Source organism: Zingiber officinale, chromosome 6B (assembly GCF_018446385.1).
Source record: "Zingiber officinale cultivar Zhangliang chromosome 6B, Zo_v1.1, whole genome shotgun sequence".
Classification (NCBI taxonomy): Eukaryota; Viridiplantae; Streptophyta; class Magnoliopsida; order Zingiberales; family Zingiberaceae; genus Zingiber; species Zingiber officinale.
This window is the reverse complement of record NC_055996.1, coordinates 72,804,248-72,821,736: the sequence shown is the minus strand read 5'-3', so window position 1 is coordinate 72,821,736 and position 17,489 is coordinate 72,804,248. Positions and strand designations below refer to the sequence as shown.

At 36.8% G+C, this 17,489-nt stretch overlaps 1 protein-coding gene across 1 annotated transcript; it reads right to left on the bottom strand.

Moving 5' to 3' along the window:
• Window positions 1–12,415: 12,415 nt before the first annotated feature.
• Window positions 12,416–16,593, bottom strand: LOC121990281 (GDSL esterase/lipase At1g28570-like). The gene is made up of 5 exons (XM_042544447.1): window positions 16,323–16,593; window positions 16,031–16,243; window positions 13,149–13,294; window positions 12,761–13,034; window positions 12,416–12,673 (listed from the first exon to the last, which is right to left on the bottom strand). The coding sequence occupies exons 1-5, from the start codon at window positions 16,573–16,575 to the stop codon at window positions 12,501–12,503; spliced, it is 1,059 nt and encodes a 352-aa protein (XP_042400381.1). The 5' UTR covers window positions 16,576–16,593; the 3' UTR covers window positions 12,416–12,500.
• Between the last annotated feature and the right edge of the window lie 896 nt (window positions 16,594–17,489).

Genomic DNA, 17,489 nt, shown 5'->3' with positions numbered 1-17,489 from the left:
GATTACCAAAGTTACCTAACTTAGATTCAACCATATGTAATGCTTGTCAACAAGGCAAACAAACTAAATCAACCCACAAACAAACAAATCAACCACAAACTACCTCAATCTTAGAACTCCTACATTTAGACCTTTTTGACTCCCATGGAGTCAAATCTATAAATGGAAACTTATATTGCTTATTAATTATAGACGATTATTCTAGGTTTACTTGGGTCAAATTCTTAAAACATAAAGATGAAACTTTTGAAATTTTTTCAAATTTTTGCAAACAGATTGAAAACGAAAAAGATATTAAAATTAAAAGAATTAGGAGTGACAACGGGGGAGAATTTAAAAATCACCACTTTAAAAGTTTTTGTCTAGAAAACGGTTACCATCATAAGTTCTCATGCCCTAAAACCCCCCAACAAAATGGAATTGTAGAAAGAAAAAATAGAACCTTACTTGAAGCTTCTAGAACAATGTTAAATGAGTATAACCTACCTAAATACTTTTGGGCAGAAGCCGTTAGTACAGCCTGCTATGTCCAGAACAGAACAACAATAAATAAAACTCATAACAAAACGTTCTTCGAACTGTTTTATAATAAACAACCAAATATAAAATATTTTAAGGTATTTGGGTGCCCAGTTTTCATCTTAAATATAAGAGAACACTTAGGAAAATTCACCTCTAAAATTGAAAATGGAATTTTTGTAGGATATTCCCTAAATAGTAGAGGCTACAGAATTTACAATAAGGTTACCTTAAAAATTGAAGAAACTACTAATGTAAAGTTTGAAGAAACTAAACAAGACATAGGATCTACACAAACACCTGAGTTTGTTCCAGAAACCAACCAAACTCTAAGTCATGAAGAAGAGGAACAACATCAAGAGAATCAACCTCCTAGAACAATAAGGGTTAACCCAAATCATCTAATTGATCAAATAATCGGTGACCCAGACTTAAGAGTTCAAACCAGATCATCCTTTAGAAACCTAAGTCAAATTTCATTAATCTCAAAAATTGAACCCAAAACTGTGGATGAATCCCTACTAGACCCAGATTGGATAATAGCTATGCAAGAAGAACTAGCCCAATTTGAGCGTAATGAGGTCTGGGACCTAGTTCCACCACCTAAGAATAAGAAAATAATAGAAACAAAATGGGTATTTAGAAACAAACTAAGTGAATGGATTTAGTCAAGTTGAAGGACTTGACTATGATGAAACATATGCCCCAGTAGCCAGATTAGAATCCATTAGAATGTTACTAAGTTATGCAGCCCATAAAGGGTTCAAACTATACCAAATGGATGTTAAGTCTGCCTTTCTTAATGGACTAATAAAAGAAGAAGTTTATGTAGGTCAACCTCCTGGGTTTGAAAGTCTAGAACACCCTGATTATGTATTTAAGTTAAAGAAAGCATTATATGGACTTAAACAAGCACCCAGGGCATGGTATGAAAGGCTAACATCCTACCTAACATCTAAAGGATTCAAACAAGGTCAAATTGACCCAACCTTGTTTGTTAAATCATTAAATTCAAACATATTTATTGCACAAATTTATGTAGATGATATAATATTTGGTTCAACAAATTCAGATTTTTTAGAGGAATTTATTAATCTAATGGAAAAAGAATTTGAAATGAGCCTAGTAGGAAAATTAACATATTTCTTAGGATTACAAATCAAACAAACAAATGAGGGAAATTACATTTATCAACACAAATACACTAAAGAATTACTTAAAAAATTCAGAATGGAAAATACAAAAGAAATAAAAACACCTATGGCAGTAAACACAATCTTAGATAATGACCCAAATGGAAAATCAGTTGACCTAAAATATTATAGGAGTGCAATAGGTAGCCTACTATACTTAACTGCAAGCCGACCTGATATTTTATTTGCAGTTAGTATGTGTGCATGATACCAAACTTGTGCTAAGGAATCCCACTTGACACAAGTTAAAAGAATTTTTAGATATCTTAAAGGAACAATAAATGTAGGAATTTGGTATCCTAGAACCAATAATTTTGAACTAATAGGGTATTCTGACTCAGATTATGCTGGATGTAAATTGGACCGCAAGAGCACAAGTGGAGGATGCCAATTATTAGGTTCATCACTTGTTAGCTGGTTTAGTAGAAAGCAACATTGTGTTGCTCTATCTACAACTGAGTCAGAATACATAGCCATAGGTGAATGTGTTGCACAATTACTATGGATGATGCATACTCTAAAAGATTTCAACTTAAACATTACAAATGTAAAAGTATTAATTGACAATATAAGTTCAATTAACTTAACCAAGAACCCTGTGCATCATTCAAGAACCAAACATATTGAAGTTAGGCACCACTTTATCAGGGATCATGTTACTAAAGGTGATATTGAACTCAAATACATTGAGTCCAAATCAAATTTAGCTGACATTTTCACAAAACCACTCCCTGAAAGTGAGTTTAGCAACTTACGCCGAAAATTAGGAATGTGCTCAATAGACTAGAAATTTTAAGTTTCAAAATTGCTTTCAAAAATCACTCTTTCAAATTATAAGTCAAATTTGGTTGTTTTCAAAACTTTCCATTTTTAGATTTTCAAAAACAGTTTTGGCCTTAGACTAGTTTTGAATCCTTAGAAAGAATGTACCCATAAGACTAGTTTTTGAGCATCTCACCAACACCTTAGGTTTACCTTGCTTGTGTTTGACAAACATAGAAAGGGGTGAGATGCATATGTCAACTGTCTGGACTTAAGATGCTTATTTCAGTGCATCAACATAAGTCTGGACGTTAAATACAATTCAGACATTAATCAGATTAAAGTTCATCAGTCAAGTCAAACACTGACTGGTTATAATTAACTTAATCTGACTAACCAAGTGAAAGCTACTATCTTCTGATAGTCAGTTAGTAGCTAATTGGTTAGACAGCTGGTTAGAGTAAGTATCAAGTTCAGGGGGAGAATAAACTCAAATTTTGTATGTTTGAAAAATGCCTTTTAAAACCTAACCTATGTTTGAACATTGATTTACAAAAAAAGTTAAATTTAACTAAGTATTTGAAAAATGTGAAAGTTTAATACCACCTAATTTTCAAACCTGATTTGAAAAATTAACTATTTCCAAAATTAGCCTTAAAAATTAATTTTGACAAAAATTTTATTTCTTGAAAAGTTTAAATTTTGCTTTGTTTTAAATCGAAGTTGAAAAATTTACCTTTTTGAAAATTAAATGTTACTTAAACATAAAAAGTAAATTTGAAAAACCTGTCTTGAAAATTTCTACACGCTTGAAAAGTTAAACTTGATTAACTTTAACTTTTCAAAACTCAACTTGTCTACCCCAAGTCAACTTGACTATTTTTTAACTTGGTGTTAAAAATTGCACTTTTATCTTTCAAATTTTGAACCAAACTTAGCTATCTTTCAAAATTTGATTACCTGTTACAGTAACTCTTCACTATGGTTATTTACCTTTGTTCATTTTTTTGATGAATGCCAAAGGGGGAGGAGGGTTAGGTGGTTAAGTTAGCTAAACCAATTTGAAAATACAAACTAACTTTAAAACCACATAAATGCATGTTGTTTCTTGCATATATTTTCACTAACTTAACCAGGTTGTCATTCCATCAAAAAGGGAGAGATTGTTGGTGCGGTTAGCACTAACGATTTAACCCAGGTTTTGATGAATGACAAATAGGTTAAGTTAGTTTTGTTGTTGTTTGACACTTTGATCGAGTGTGCAGGGGAAGTCCAGACAGGTCGACGGGCTGACCGGATGTCTGGCACGAAGTCCAGCTAGGTCGACGAGCTGACCAGATAGCTGGCGAGAAGTCCAAGCGGGTCGACGGGCTGACCGGACGCTTGGCGAGAAGTCCAGCTAGGTCGACGGGCTGACCGGATAGCTGGCGAGAAGTCCAAGCGGGTCGACGGGCTGACCGGACGCTTGGCAAGAAGTCCAGACGGGTCGACGGGCTGACCGGACGTCTGGCAGGTAAGTGAGGTAAGTCACTGGAGGGGAGTGACTGTGAGGACGCGTTCCCGGGAAGGGGACATTAGGCGTCGATCCGGCTTAGATCCATTTCGGATGTCTAAGTCGAGATCGTGACTAGATTCCGGTCTCGGAAAGACGGAATCTAAGTCATACTCTTTTTTCCATCTGTTGAACTTTAATCGTGCTAACAATCTGTTTTACGGATGTATATTTGCCTCGGACTAACTTTGTTTTGCGGGAAAGGGAGTTTTCGAACAAGGTGGTCCGGCGCGGAGGTCCGGCGCCGGGCCGGGCAATTCTATCCACCAGTCGTCGCCACGTGGAGCATCATGGTTTGTGCAGCTACGTCACATTCCAGGCGCCCGGAAGGGATCCAGGCGCCTGGAACAGCATATAAAAGAAACCCCAGACAGGAGCTTCAGAAATACAATCAATCAAGCTGAGAACTCTTCTACTGCTGGTCTTGCTGCTCGACGCTCAGTGCGACGCCAACAAAGCTCCGACACTACGCTTCGTCTTTTCCCTTTTGTCAGTATTTGTTTTTCAGTTTCATTAGCATTCCCTGTATGGTTCTTTTGTAATTATTATTCCGAATTGCTAGTGATTGCCCAACGAAAGTGGTCAAGGACCACGGGCCTTCGAGTAGGAGTCGTCACAGGCTCCGAACGAAGTAAAACCACTGTGTCTATTTTACTTTTCCGCTGCGTTTAAACTCTTATTTTTTCGAATCGATATTCACCCCCCCCCCCCTCTATCGAATCTAACGGTCCTACACAAAAGACCAAGCACGTGTAAAGGGGGAGCGAAGGCAAACCCTAAGGTATCCTCTAAGGTTTATTCTTGCACTTCTAATAAGATACATGCTAGTAGTCTTATTGCAATTGTCAAGAATGATAAGCATGATAATCATAGAAATCAACATGTGTGCTTAGGTGCTAAACATCTTAGCTTAGATAAGAACAATACTAGGAAGGCCAACCCTAGGATTAACTCATCTAAGGCTAAGAAGAACCTAGGTAGAAACCCCAAGACAACTAGACATATGCCTAGGAATACCTCAAAGAAGAATGATAAATTAAAGCTTGAGGTATTAGAGAAAGAAAATCAAGTCTTGAGGTCAAGACTTGACTCTCTAGAAAAGGCTCTTAAGGTTTTGACTCTAGGGTTTAAGGGTCAAAAACCAATGTCCAAGGACAAGAAAGGTTTGAGTCACAAACCTAAGTCCCAAGTGGTCAAGCCCACTTATCACAATGTTTCATTCGATTATGGAACAAAATCTAGGGCTAGGAAGACCAACACCAAGGTCACAAGGGGAGTCACCCTTAGAGTTGATCTTGATGAGTCCCAAATGACCAAGGCTTTAAAGCCTAAGAGGGTCATTAGGAGGGTTGCTAGGGAAGTTATCCCTAGTGAATATTTAGTGAACCCAATAAGCTCAAATAGGTATTGGGTACCTAGGAGCATCTTCTCTACCCCATAGATGGGTTAGAGAGTGTCAACTCCGATTAGAAGGGTAGTTAACCCAACTTTGAGGAAATTGACACTCAAGGAGCATTTTCAAGGTTTTTGGGAACCTTTGAAAATGAAATGGAATAATCATTAATATTTACTCCTTGGAAGAGTAAAATGTGCCATCATGGAAAATGATGATGTTAATTTCAATTGGCACAATTTGGGAAAATCTAGAGAACTCTTGAGGAAAAATGAAACATGCCAAGATTTGAGGATAAATTTGATCTTTAAGTGGCATGAATGAATCTAGAGTTCAAGAAGTGTCAAAATTAGGATTTTGGCATATTAGGGCAATCAAGGGTTAAAGCTTAAGTATTAGCTAAGGCTAAGGATACTTAGATAGGTAATCTAGGTATGTCTCATTCATGCTAAATCTTGCCATGATTGTTTGCCCTCACATGTCATGACATCATATTTAAGTTTATCTTTTGAAATGTCATGATAATGCTTAGGTTAGTTTTATGTCATGTTTATTTAAGTTTCAAACTTTATGCCATGACATCATGACATTGACACATGCTTCTATTTATGATATTATTTCATGTCATGTCATCATCTCTTGCATTAATGATCAATTTAAATTGATTTAAAGATAGAAACACAATTTGATATTGAGATCAAATTGATGTTTAGAAAATGCATGAGAATCTAGCCTAAGATAACCTAAACCCATATCTCACATCAAAATTGACTTGGATGTGTTTGATACACCTTAGATGTGTGTGAGATATTAGGATCATGAGTTAGGATCAAGGTGCATAGTTCTTGTACCTAGATGAGACTAATTCAAGAAGGGGGATCATAGGGAAAGCTTATGTACAAGTCATGTACATTTAGCCCTAAGATTGTGGTCCTAAATTAAAGGGTTAAAAATCATTTCAAAATTGATTTGAAAAACCTTGATGAAGTCATTCTAGTGATAGCAGTCATCATTGAACATTGTGATACAAAGTTTACTTAACTTTGAACTATTTCAAAGTCTTTTGAATTTTGTATCAAGATTGAAAAATGGAATCTATTTTCATAGAAAACTATTTTTCCTTGATAGTATATGTTATGAGGAATGTATCCTCAAAATTTCACAATTTTTAGAATTTTCTGGAATTTGTTGTGAGTTTCTGAATTTCGGGAGAAGAAAATCAGAACTCGAGTCTGTCCAAGGCTGGATCGGTCACTGGACCGATCCAGGGAAGGTTGGATCGGTCTGGGGACCGATCCAGAGAGATTCTGATCGGTCTGGTGACCGATCAGGCGTGCTGAATTTGCTGAATTTCGACTGTGGTCTGAAATTTCAGCTGTGGGAGTTGAGTTTCGGGTTCCTAAAGGTTTGAAACTCTCCAAGACATTGTTGGTGCAATAGTCAAGGGGGAGTTGATCTTTAGGGGGAGTTTTACCTATTAGTCAAGGGGGAGTCGACTTTTAGGGGGAGTTTTTACTCCTTAAGACTTTTGAGGATTAGTGATATGGGATTGTCACTAAGTTGAGTAATTAAGGGTTTCAATGAAAGGTATGGGATTTTCATTAGGAAGAAACTCTTGACCTTGATTCCCTCTTTTTGATGTGTGTCAAAAAGGGGGAGAGATGTCCCAAGGGGAAGAGTGTAGGTTTTGGAAGAATGTTCAAGGAAGAACATTGGACAACCTAAGTTAGGTTATCGGGTTAACCTAACTTGATTTTGGATTTTGTCAAACATCAAAAAGGGGGAGATTGTTGGTGCAACCTTAGGTCAAGGTTGACCTGGTTGACCTGACTCGAGTTGACCTGACTCGAGTTGTGTTTTGATGTTTGACGATGTTTGACGAGAAGAGAGTTGTATTCTTGATGTCTGACAAGAATAGGTGTTTGGGAGATTGTAGGTGCAACCTTAGGTCAAGGTTGACCTGGTTGACCTGATTCGGGAAAAGTCCAAGTATGGAAACTTGGCACTGGAAAAGTCCAAGTACGGAAACTTGGCACGGGGAAAAGTCCAAGCAGGTAGCTTGGCACGCGGAAAGTCCAAACAGGGAGTTTGGCACGGGGAAAAGTCCTGGTGAGTGAAGCCAGGCAGTCGGAGAAGTCCTGGTGAGTGAAGCCAGGCAGTCGGGAAATCCTGGTGAGTGAAGCCAGGTGAAAATCCTAGTGAGTGAAGCTAGGTGAAAGGGAAAAACCTGGTGAGTGAAGCCAGGTAAAAGTCCTAGTGAGTGAAGCTAGGCAGTTTGAAAGTCCTGATGAGTTAAGCCGGGCAAGGGAAAATCCAGATGGATCAAGGGTGATCGGACATCTGGTGTTGGGAAGTCCAAGTAGATCAAGGGAGTGATCGGATACTTGGCACGAAGAGGAAAGTCCAAGTGGGTTAAAGGGATTGACCGGACACTTGGTGGGGAGTCTTAGCAGGTCAAGGGAGTGACCGGATGCTAAGCATGATGTACCAATAGGTCAAGGTTGACCGGATATTGGTTTGGAAGGTTTGGGATTTGGTTTGGGCAAAAACCAAGCTCTGGATCGGTCTGCAGACCGATCCAGTAATATGCTTGTGTATTTGATCGGTCTCCTGACCGATCAGATAACAAACAGAAGGCACGCATCGATTCTGTGAGCTTACTGATCAGTCTGGAGACCGATCAGGTGATGATCTTGAGGAGTGCGAGGAACCGCACTCAATAAGCCCTGATCGGTCAGCGGACCGATCAGGCCATACCCTGATCGGTCCCCACAACCGAGCAGAGCACGATCAGTAGCTAGCTGAGTTCGGGAGAAAGCGCTGATCGATCTGTGGACCGATCAGGGCACTAGCCGTTGCGACGCAACGGCTATATTCCTTCGTGTTTTTCTTCGCAGGTATAAAAGAAGCTACAGGGCTTCGTTGCTGCTACTTCTTCCTCCTTAGAACTTCTGTTCTTGTGCACTAGAGCTTCTGCTCTTACCTGCTATCAGAGCTTTGCTGAGCTCCTCGCAGCTGAAGCTTCGCGTGAGCTTCTCAACTGGATTCTCGTCAGCTGCTGCTGGTGTGAAGCTGCTGCTTCATCACTCCAGTCAACAAGAAAGGCAAGCAAGTGTTTCATATTGTCTTTTGCTTTCTTGTATCTGTTGTACTCCCATCTTGCTTGTGCAAGAAACATTGTGGCGAGGTTTCTCCACCCAGAAGGAGTATATTGTATTAGCCGGTTCTCCGGGGACTCATCCACCGACGGATTGGCAGGCTTCGTCCACCTTACGGACACGCCGAGGAGTAGGAGTTCATCTCCGAACCTCGTTACATCGGTTTGTTTGAGGTTTGTCTTCTTTTCCTTCGTTTCTACGTGTTATTTTTCGCTGCGCTAACACGTTTTGTAGAAACGCGATGATTTGGGGTCGTCTATTCACACCCCCCCTCTCTAGCCTCCGTACGAAGGATCCTAACAATGTAGTCCATTGAGGATGTCCTTAATCCTCATGTGTAGTTGGCTTGCCGACTTTCCATCTAGCATTTTAATATTTAGCAATGAATTTAATAAAAGATCATGCTTTATTACCTTTGTCTCGTTTGTCCCTTCATGTAGTTTGACTAACTTATCCCACAACTCTTTTGCATTCTCGAAGAGGCCGACTCATTTTAATTCTTCTTTTGATAATCCACATTGTAAAGTATTGAGTGCCTTTGAATCAATTTGTACTTTCCTCTTTATTTCTTCTGTCCATTCCTCTAGGTTGTTGACTGGTGATGTGTAGCCACATCTGGTAATGAACCATTGATCAATGTCTGTTTTGAGAAAAACTTCCATCCTCTTTTTCCAGTATGGAAAATCGCTTCGATCGAATAGCGGAGGACTCACGGTCGAATATCCCTCAGATTGTGCCATTTGTTCTTGCACCAAAAGTTGAGAAACAAAAAGAATTTTCAAGACTCTCGTCTTGGGATTAGTAGTGCTGGAAAAAGAAATAAGAAATAAGAAAAAGAAAGAAAATTCTAAAAGAAAAAGAAAAGGAATAAGTGAAAAGAAAAAGTTTTAAAAGTGCTTTGAAAAACGGTTAAGTAATTTCAAAACTACGAGGCTCTGATATCAATTGTTGGATCGGATGAGTGCGATAGAGGGGGGGTGAATATCACGCTTTTAAAACTTTTCTTTTACTTTAAAAAATAGAGTCGTGCAACAGAAAGTAAAAGAAACTCGTTCGGTTGCTTGGTTCGGAGCCTAGGTCGACTCCTACTCCAAGGTCCGCGATCCTTGATCGCACCGATGGGCAATCCACTAAGATTCTTCTTCCCGAAAATCTCGGAAAGAAGCAATGCGTACAGTATGTAATAATATAAGATATAACAAGCCTTCTATCTTATATGAGTTTAAGTGCAATACAAAAGTAAGGTATATCGACAGTATGTGAAAGTTGAAGCTTGGTCGACACTTGCTTGCATGTAGAAGAGTTGTAGAGCAATAGCACGAACAGCAGCAGCTAGCATAGAGATTGACTTCGAACCTGAACAGTGTTACTCAGCCCTGGACCTCGAGCTCTCTTTTATAAGAACTGTCGACATTCGTCGACCGATCCCTAGGTTCGGTCGACCGAACCCGCTCCCTTCCTTCTGTGATGAGATTCCCTGAGATCTGATCTTCGAGCATTAACTGATTATTAATGGTTCGATCGACCGATAACCTTGTTCGGTCGACAGAATGGTGAACTTCCTTTCTCGCCGAGATTCGCATTTAATGCTCCATTAATGCGTTTACTGTTCGGTCGACTGAACCTCATTTTTGGTTGACCGATTATGCTGTGATACCATGTTTGTGAGCCTGATCTATTTTGCCAAATTTGCCTGTTCGGTCGACCGAACCTTTATTTGGTCGATTGATAAAATGCCTTTTTCGGTCGACTGAACCTCCTGTTCAGTCGATCGGACCCTTGGTCAAATGAAGGTTTCTGAGTGCTAATCGCATGGCCGCTGACAGAGCCTGATTCTGAGTTCCAAGTCAAAAGTTATGACCATTTAAAATTCAAGGGGTCATATGATTCTGCAACACAAAGTTAGTTCGATATAATAATAATATTCCTGTAAAACAAAGTTAGCACAGTTATAATACATAAGTAGTAATATGCATGAGTATAACAGTTAGGACTGTCTTGATTTTAACTTAGAAACCTTCCCGGTTTCTTCAGTTGGATCAGCGATCTTAGGTTGTTTCCTTTAGAAACTCGATCTCACTGTCGCTCCTCCAGTTATTTATCTCAACCTACCTGCTAAACGTTGAGTCCTCCAGACTTGTTTGAACTTTACTGTCTGGCCGTGACTAGGGCTTTCCCGATTTAGTAAATAGCCTGCACACTTAGTCAAATCATCTGATCATAACAAGACTTAACTTGAACCTTTGACAACATCAAAACTCAGCTGGTTTGATTCTGGTGCATCTTGCACCAACAGCTGGTTCTCGTGGTAATCATTTGCGAGCCATTTGCCGGCTCGAAGGAAATCGCTAGCACGAAGTCATGATTTTCAAACGAAGTGATATAAATTATTCTCATATAGATTATTCTCATGCATTTAGAATCTAATATGGTTTGTTATCATTGATGAATTCTAAAGCATTAAATAAGAATTGGATAAAATCTGTAAAAACTTATAGTGATCTCTCAAAGCGAAGCAATCTCTACCAGATCAAGAACAATTTTCATACTTATCATCGGCAAGAAGATTACAACGAATCTCCTTGACAGACCCACAAACCAAATTTCGTAGACTTTCAAATGTTCCTTTATCCTCTACGTCCTTTCTCAATCACCTAGGATAAATAACTTGGATGCTTATATAATGGGACTCCATCAAGGGTAGTATGATAATTTACCCCAAATTAAATCCGAGCAATGTTCGCATCACGAGCAACCTTACGTTTGGACATTCTCATTACCAATAGACCGTACTGAATCAAAGATCACTCGTGTGAAAGCACAATCTGTACGTATCGAATGTGGAACTGATCAAAATAAAATTAATGAAGAATTTTTAACCGTCGAGGTGAAACGATCCACTATTGATGGTTGGTGCAAAAGGGAGGCGCTCCTATAAAAGAAAGAAGGTCGTGATCTCGAACAGAAGATAAGCAATAATAGGATAGATTGTGGAATAATTTCCAACAAATTTGACAATGCAATTTTAGATTTACGTTGATAAGTCCAAAATTACAAATTAATTAATATTATTCAATACAAATCCTGCAGCTCATCCAGTTATATCCAAGGGTGGAGCTATCGAGATCAGATTACTTGGTTCATTAAAAAAAATAGATCAGGAGATAGATCATTCGTAATTATAATTAGATCATAGTTGCGATCAGATTGGTTGCGGGTGTTGAGCGAGGGGCGGTATCAAGTTGTCCGTTCCAACCTAAATTATAATTTAATGGGGGCGATGAACACAGAAAGAAATTGTAACCAATTACGATCAAATTAATATCATGATCCAATCACAATTATAAATAATCTATCTCTTGATTTTTTTTTATTGGACCAGGAGATCTGCTCACTACCGTACGGTCTATCCGGACAGAAGCTGGGGTCGACATCAACACCGACGAGCAGCTGCCGAATTTTTAATGAGAAAAAGAAAAAATATTTGAGAAAGAGAGGAAATAGCACGATAGGAAACTACTCTACATTTTCGCTCCGTCATTCGTCGTACCTACTTCGTATATTAATCACTCAACGGCCACACCGGCCGATTCGTTGCCTTTGCCCCGCCGCCTTTGTCGCTGTTATCGAACGCCGCTGGGGCGAGGTTGAGCGCTGTGGCGGCGTGCCTGTCGAGCGCAGCAGGCGGAGGAGCTTGTACCAGCACCAGACGCCGCGCGTGTCCATGCCGTGCACCAGAACGAGGCGGGGCTTCGCCTTTTTCGCTTGGGGGTTCGATTGATAGTTCTTGTCTTTTTCTCTTCGTTTTTTTTTTCTCAACCATTTAAAAATTAATTAATTTATTTATTACGACAAAATGTTATTCCAGCGCAATAATTATTACTCCAAGCATAATACATGCAATTGAAATATCGCTCATGATATCAGCACTTTTTCTTCAGTAAAGGAATTGCAAATGGTCCGTCTACCAAACCTTCGTAAATGGCCTTGTAAGTTGCCTCCGTCGGGTGGAACCCCTCCCACGAAGCATATTTCTCCGGGTCTCTGCAACAATGCCCGTTGCCTCCGCAACAAGCAGCAAAAGGTTTGCTGATTCCTGCACAAACCATACGCATTTACGTGAACCAACTCGATCAGGTCGGACCTCGGTCCGGCTCACTTAACCATGCATATATACACATACCGAACCGGGGTTGGTCGGAGAACATCCGCATCCCGGCCCCGAAATAATCAGCATACGCGATGGTCACGTTGGGGTATGTCCTCGCGAGCCGGCTCAACTGAACCGTCAAGCGGACGTTGTGGTACTCGGAGAACCGGTTCAGCCACAGCAGACAGCCGTTGCTGTCGTAGTCGCTGGGGTCGTCCCGGCGATACTGCCAGAGCCACGCCGGGATACAGCCGATGGGCAGGTTTCCGGGGACCACCAACGTTTTTGCGCCCATTCCGATCAACCTCTGTCCGTCGTCAGATTATTAATTAGTGCAGCAATTTATCTATCTAAGTGATTAGTGTAGAAATTAAATTAATTAATTATCATTATAATTATACTTAAGAGAGAGTGGAATTACAGTGATAGTGGAGGAGATGGCGTGAATTACACGGGGGACGATCCTTATGAGTTTGCGATATGGAAGATGCTGATGGAGAGCTGCGTTGTAGTCATTCCCTCCGATCTCCCCCATCATGAACAGTGCGCTCTCCAAGAAGTTGGGATCTGCAAATTATTACATTAATATTATTGTCAAACAAGAAGATGAGGCATATAAGCATATTATTAGAGATACAATTAATCATTTACGTAAAATTGTTCACGATTGGGAATTTCAGCAAAAGGATATGTTTGGTGAAATGCTTTTGTTTTTAAGTAATGAGGAGTTAATTAAATTATTGGGCTAAATAAAAAGGAACAAAAAAATTTTAAAAAAAAAGACATTTTTTTTATTAGAATAGTCAATAGCATTTTTTTTTATTTATTATCAAAATATTACTTCATCAAGTCTCAATCTATTTTATGTTACCGAAAATACTTTTGATTTTGATTATATCATAACAGCTGTGATCATAAAGCTAATACGACTGCATAGCCGTATAGTCGTAGCAGTTATAATCACCTAACTGATATAATGTATTGTTTGTTTGTGTTGTAGTAATTACGCTACTACAGTAGAATGTTAATTAATATTGTTCAGAGATGACTTGTATAATTGTATAGTAGATAAATCCTATAATATAATATTTAGGGATGAATTCGATAGTTAATTTGACATTCAACATGAATATAGAAGGATATGAAGAGAATTTTTATATCCAATTATAGTAAATGAGTATTCAGGTATAGGTATTTCGAGTATGGGTATGAAGACAGATGTGGTAAAACCTACCCATATCCTATGTTCACCGGATCGAAAGAGTGCGAAACAAAAAAGAGCTGACAAGTACATTGAAATAATTTTTTTTTAAAAAAAATGAGAATGGTAGGAAGTAATAAGATGATAGATAGGATATGGATACCCAAAACTCCGATGAGTATGGAGATAAGTATGAAAGTTAAATATCCGATGAGTATAAGGATGGGTATGAATATAAATATAATAAATAGGGATGAATACGGAGGATATAAAATCTTACCTAAATTCTATCCATTATCATCCCAAATAATATTAATTAATATTGATCAGAAATAAATTATAAATGTTAAAGTAATAATGATTCATAACTGCTATAATATAATCTAATCAGTGTTAGCAAACAAAAAGTGCTTAGATTATAAAAATAGTAAATCAGTTATCATAACCACCCCTAATTGTAACAAGGATTCTCTAGATCACAATTAATAAGATAATCTAATCAGTGTTGAGCAAACAAAAAGTGCTTAGATTATAAAAATAGTAAATACATTATCATAATCACCCCTTAATTACAATAAGGATCCTCTGGATCGTAAATTACTATACAGAATCTGTGCTCTCCTAACTGACCCATAGATATGGTCAAATATTTAAATTTTTGTAGTTCTGAAGTTGTTATTATTATGTATCATAATTAACATGGCCATGTTATAACAACATCACTTAATTACAATAATAACATAAAAAATAAAGAGTATTTTAAAAATAAAAATATATTGAGATGGATAAAATAATATTTTAATAATAATAACAATGTTCTTTTCACTATTCTAATAAATAAATAAAAAAGATTCTTTTTTTTATTTTATTATTAGATAAAAATAGATGCTCTTTTAAATTTCCTAAAATGAAAACGGTGAGAGGGACTAAACTTTAGTGCATTAATTATACATTTGTCTTTTTTGATATTCTAATATTTTTTTACTAGTCTCAGATTCCTCATTAGTCAATCCCAAGGAAGTTTAATAGGTAAATATTTACAATTATCAACTAAAATAAATTTTAAATAAGATTTATTTTGATCAATAATTTTAATTTTTTACTAATTAAATTAGATTTGGATAGTAATTATTAATTTTTTTATTGGTATTTAACGATAATTTTTAATTTTTTATAGGCAAAGTTAAATTTGATTGATAATTTTTTATTTTTTATTTTTTATTAGACAAAGTAGATTCGATAGTAAGTTTTAATTTTTGACGGTAGTTAGATTTAACATGTAATTTTTTTATTTATTTAATGACCAAATTAAGTTTGATAAATAATTTTGAAATTTTTACTAGTCAAAATAACTCATAATTTTAGTTTTTATTACCAAAGTTGCACTTTATTATTTTTTTAATAAAACTTGGCTAGTAATTTTTAATTTTTATTGATTAAAATTTAATTCATGACCAAATATCTGTGTATAAAATATATTTAATATTGCACTAGATTATTTCATTCTAAAATTTATTTTTTCCTATTTAATTTTTCTCTTCATCATCACGAAATTTCTACTATTATTCTCTTCATCATCACGAAATTTCTACTATTAAGAGTCTTCGAGAGAAATCTATTATATGTAATCTTATCTTACTGACTACTTTTCTTTTTTTACTTAATTCTATAATTTTTAGGTCATATGATAATAATTTTATCGTTATACTCAAATTCATCTTAACCGAAATTAATTAAAATTATCAATAAAAAAATTAAAATTAACAATTAAAATATATATTAATAGTATTATAATAATTTAGCATTTATGGTCAAATTTAGATAGTATTTTTAATATTTTATTGGTAAATTACTTTAGTTAATTAATTAAAAATATTTATTAGATAAATATATTATTTTTAATAAATTATGTTTGCATAATGATAAATTTGATACTGTAACCTTAGTTGTCACGGGGAAGAGAGAGAAGGAGGAGGAGGAGGATCAACTACGTATTTGAAGGATCTATTTTGCAACTTCTTCAACCCAAAACATTCCGAGCTAAAGAAAACTCATACAGAAATTAATCTCTAAAGCAAATTAAAATCCAAATTAAATATTACCTTGAAACGAAGGATCGGACTGGAGGAGTTGCTGGAACCAGCTAATTTGGGCGTGCAGGGTGTTCTTCCTCAACCACCCAGTGGTATCCACCCCGAACCTACCCAACTCGTTCACGCTCAACGCCGTCGCTCCGGCGAAGGCAAAGTTTGCACCTTTGGAGAAGTCTCCTCCGGCGAGGTAGGGCTGCACCAACGGCAGCCCAACGCGGTGCGCTGCAATATCAACCAACTAATCATGCAAATTGAGATTCACATGGTCGTCGATGCCCAAGGTCATCAGTCATCGACTCACCTATAAAGTCTATGATGAGTCGGCCGTTAGAGAAGCGACCAGTGGGGCGCTGGAAGTAGGTATTCCCCCACCGTGGCCGGCTGACCGTGGTGTTGAAGAAGGCGTGGGCGAAGTTGCCTGTGTCCTGCAGGGAGTCGCCGAAACTGAATATGGCAGAGAAGCAGCTGTGCCGCCTTGCATGGACCTGCACCTGCAGCAGCAGCAGCCCCAAGAGGACTATGAAGAAGCAGGACAAGGCAGAGGCAGTCGCCATATTCAGCCGTAAATTAACGACTCCACTCTATTGATGTTAGACGCCTGATATAAATAAATAAATAAATATATATATATATATATATATATATTTATATTTACACGATTTTGATATACTGCACGACGCTACAGTACTGTGCGCGTCGCGCAGTATATCATATTCCTTTATTTTTTTTTTAATTTTGAATTAAAAAATTAATCAAAAAATATTTTTTAAAATTTTATTTATAGGATTCAGGCTTCCAATTAAGTTATAATTTTTAAATTATTTTTTTAAAGATTTTATATCTAGGATTCGATTATAGTATTTAGTTAAAAGAAAAATTAAAAATGAAATAAATTTAAGTATTTATGGAGTATTATAATGTGTTGAGGGGATATATTAATGTATTAGAGATTTATATAAGGAAATATTGATTTTTTTATTTCAAAATTTCTTTGTTTTTTTAAATTTTTTCTAAAATTATATATATATATATATATATAAAATAATGATTTAGGAACGAAAATTTGGGACGAATATTTTTCATCTTAAAATTGTAACAAGTTTGACGATAAAAACAAAATTCGATCCAAATTAGCAACAAAATATTTTCGTCGTAAATTCCCAACGAAAACTATTTTTGTCACAAACTTCGTCCTAGATTCTAGGACGAATCCAAGATTCGTTCCATATTAAAAAATTTTAAAAAATATTAAAAAAATTATAAGGGACGAATCCATGGATTCGTCCCAGAATCGATTTTTTAAAAAAAAAAATAATCGGAAGTTTTAAATATGGACCTAGAGATAGTAAAATTTTATGATACAAGTTTTTATGTGTTCGTATCATTCTCTTGATCGTAAAAATATCCTCATCTATAATTTTGACCTAATATTTTGAGTGTGGTGATTTTTTAACTCGAATTTGACATA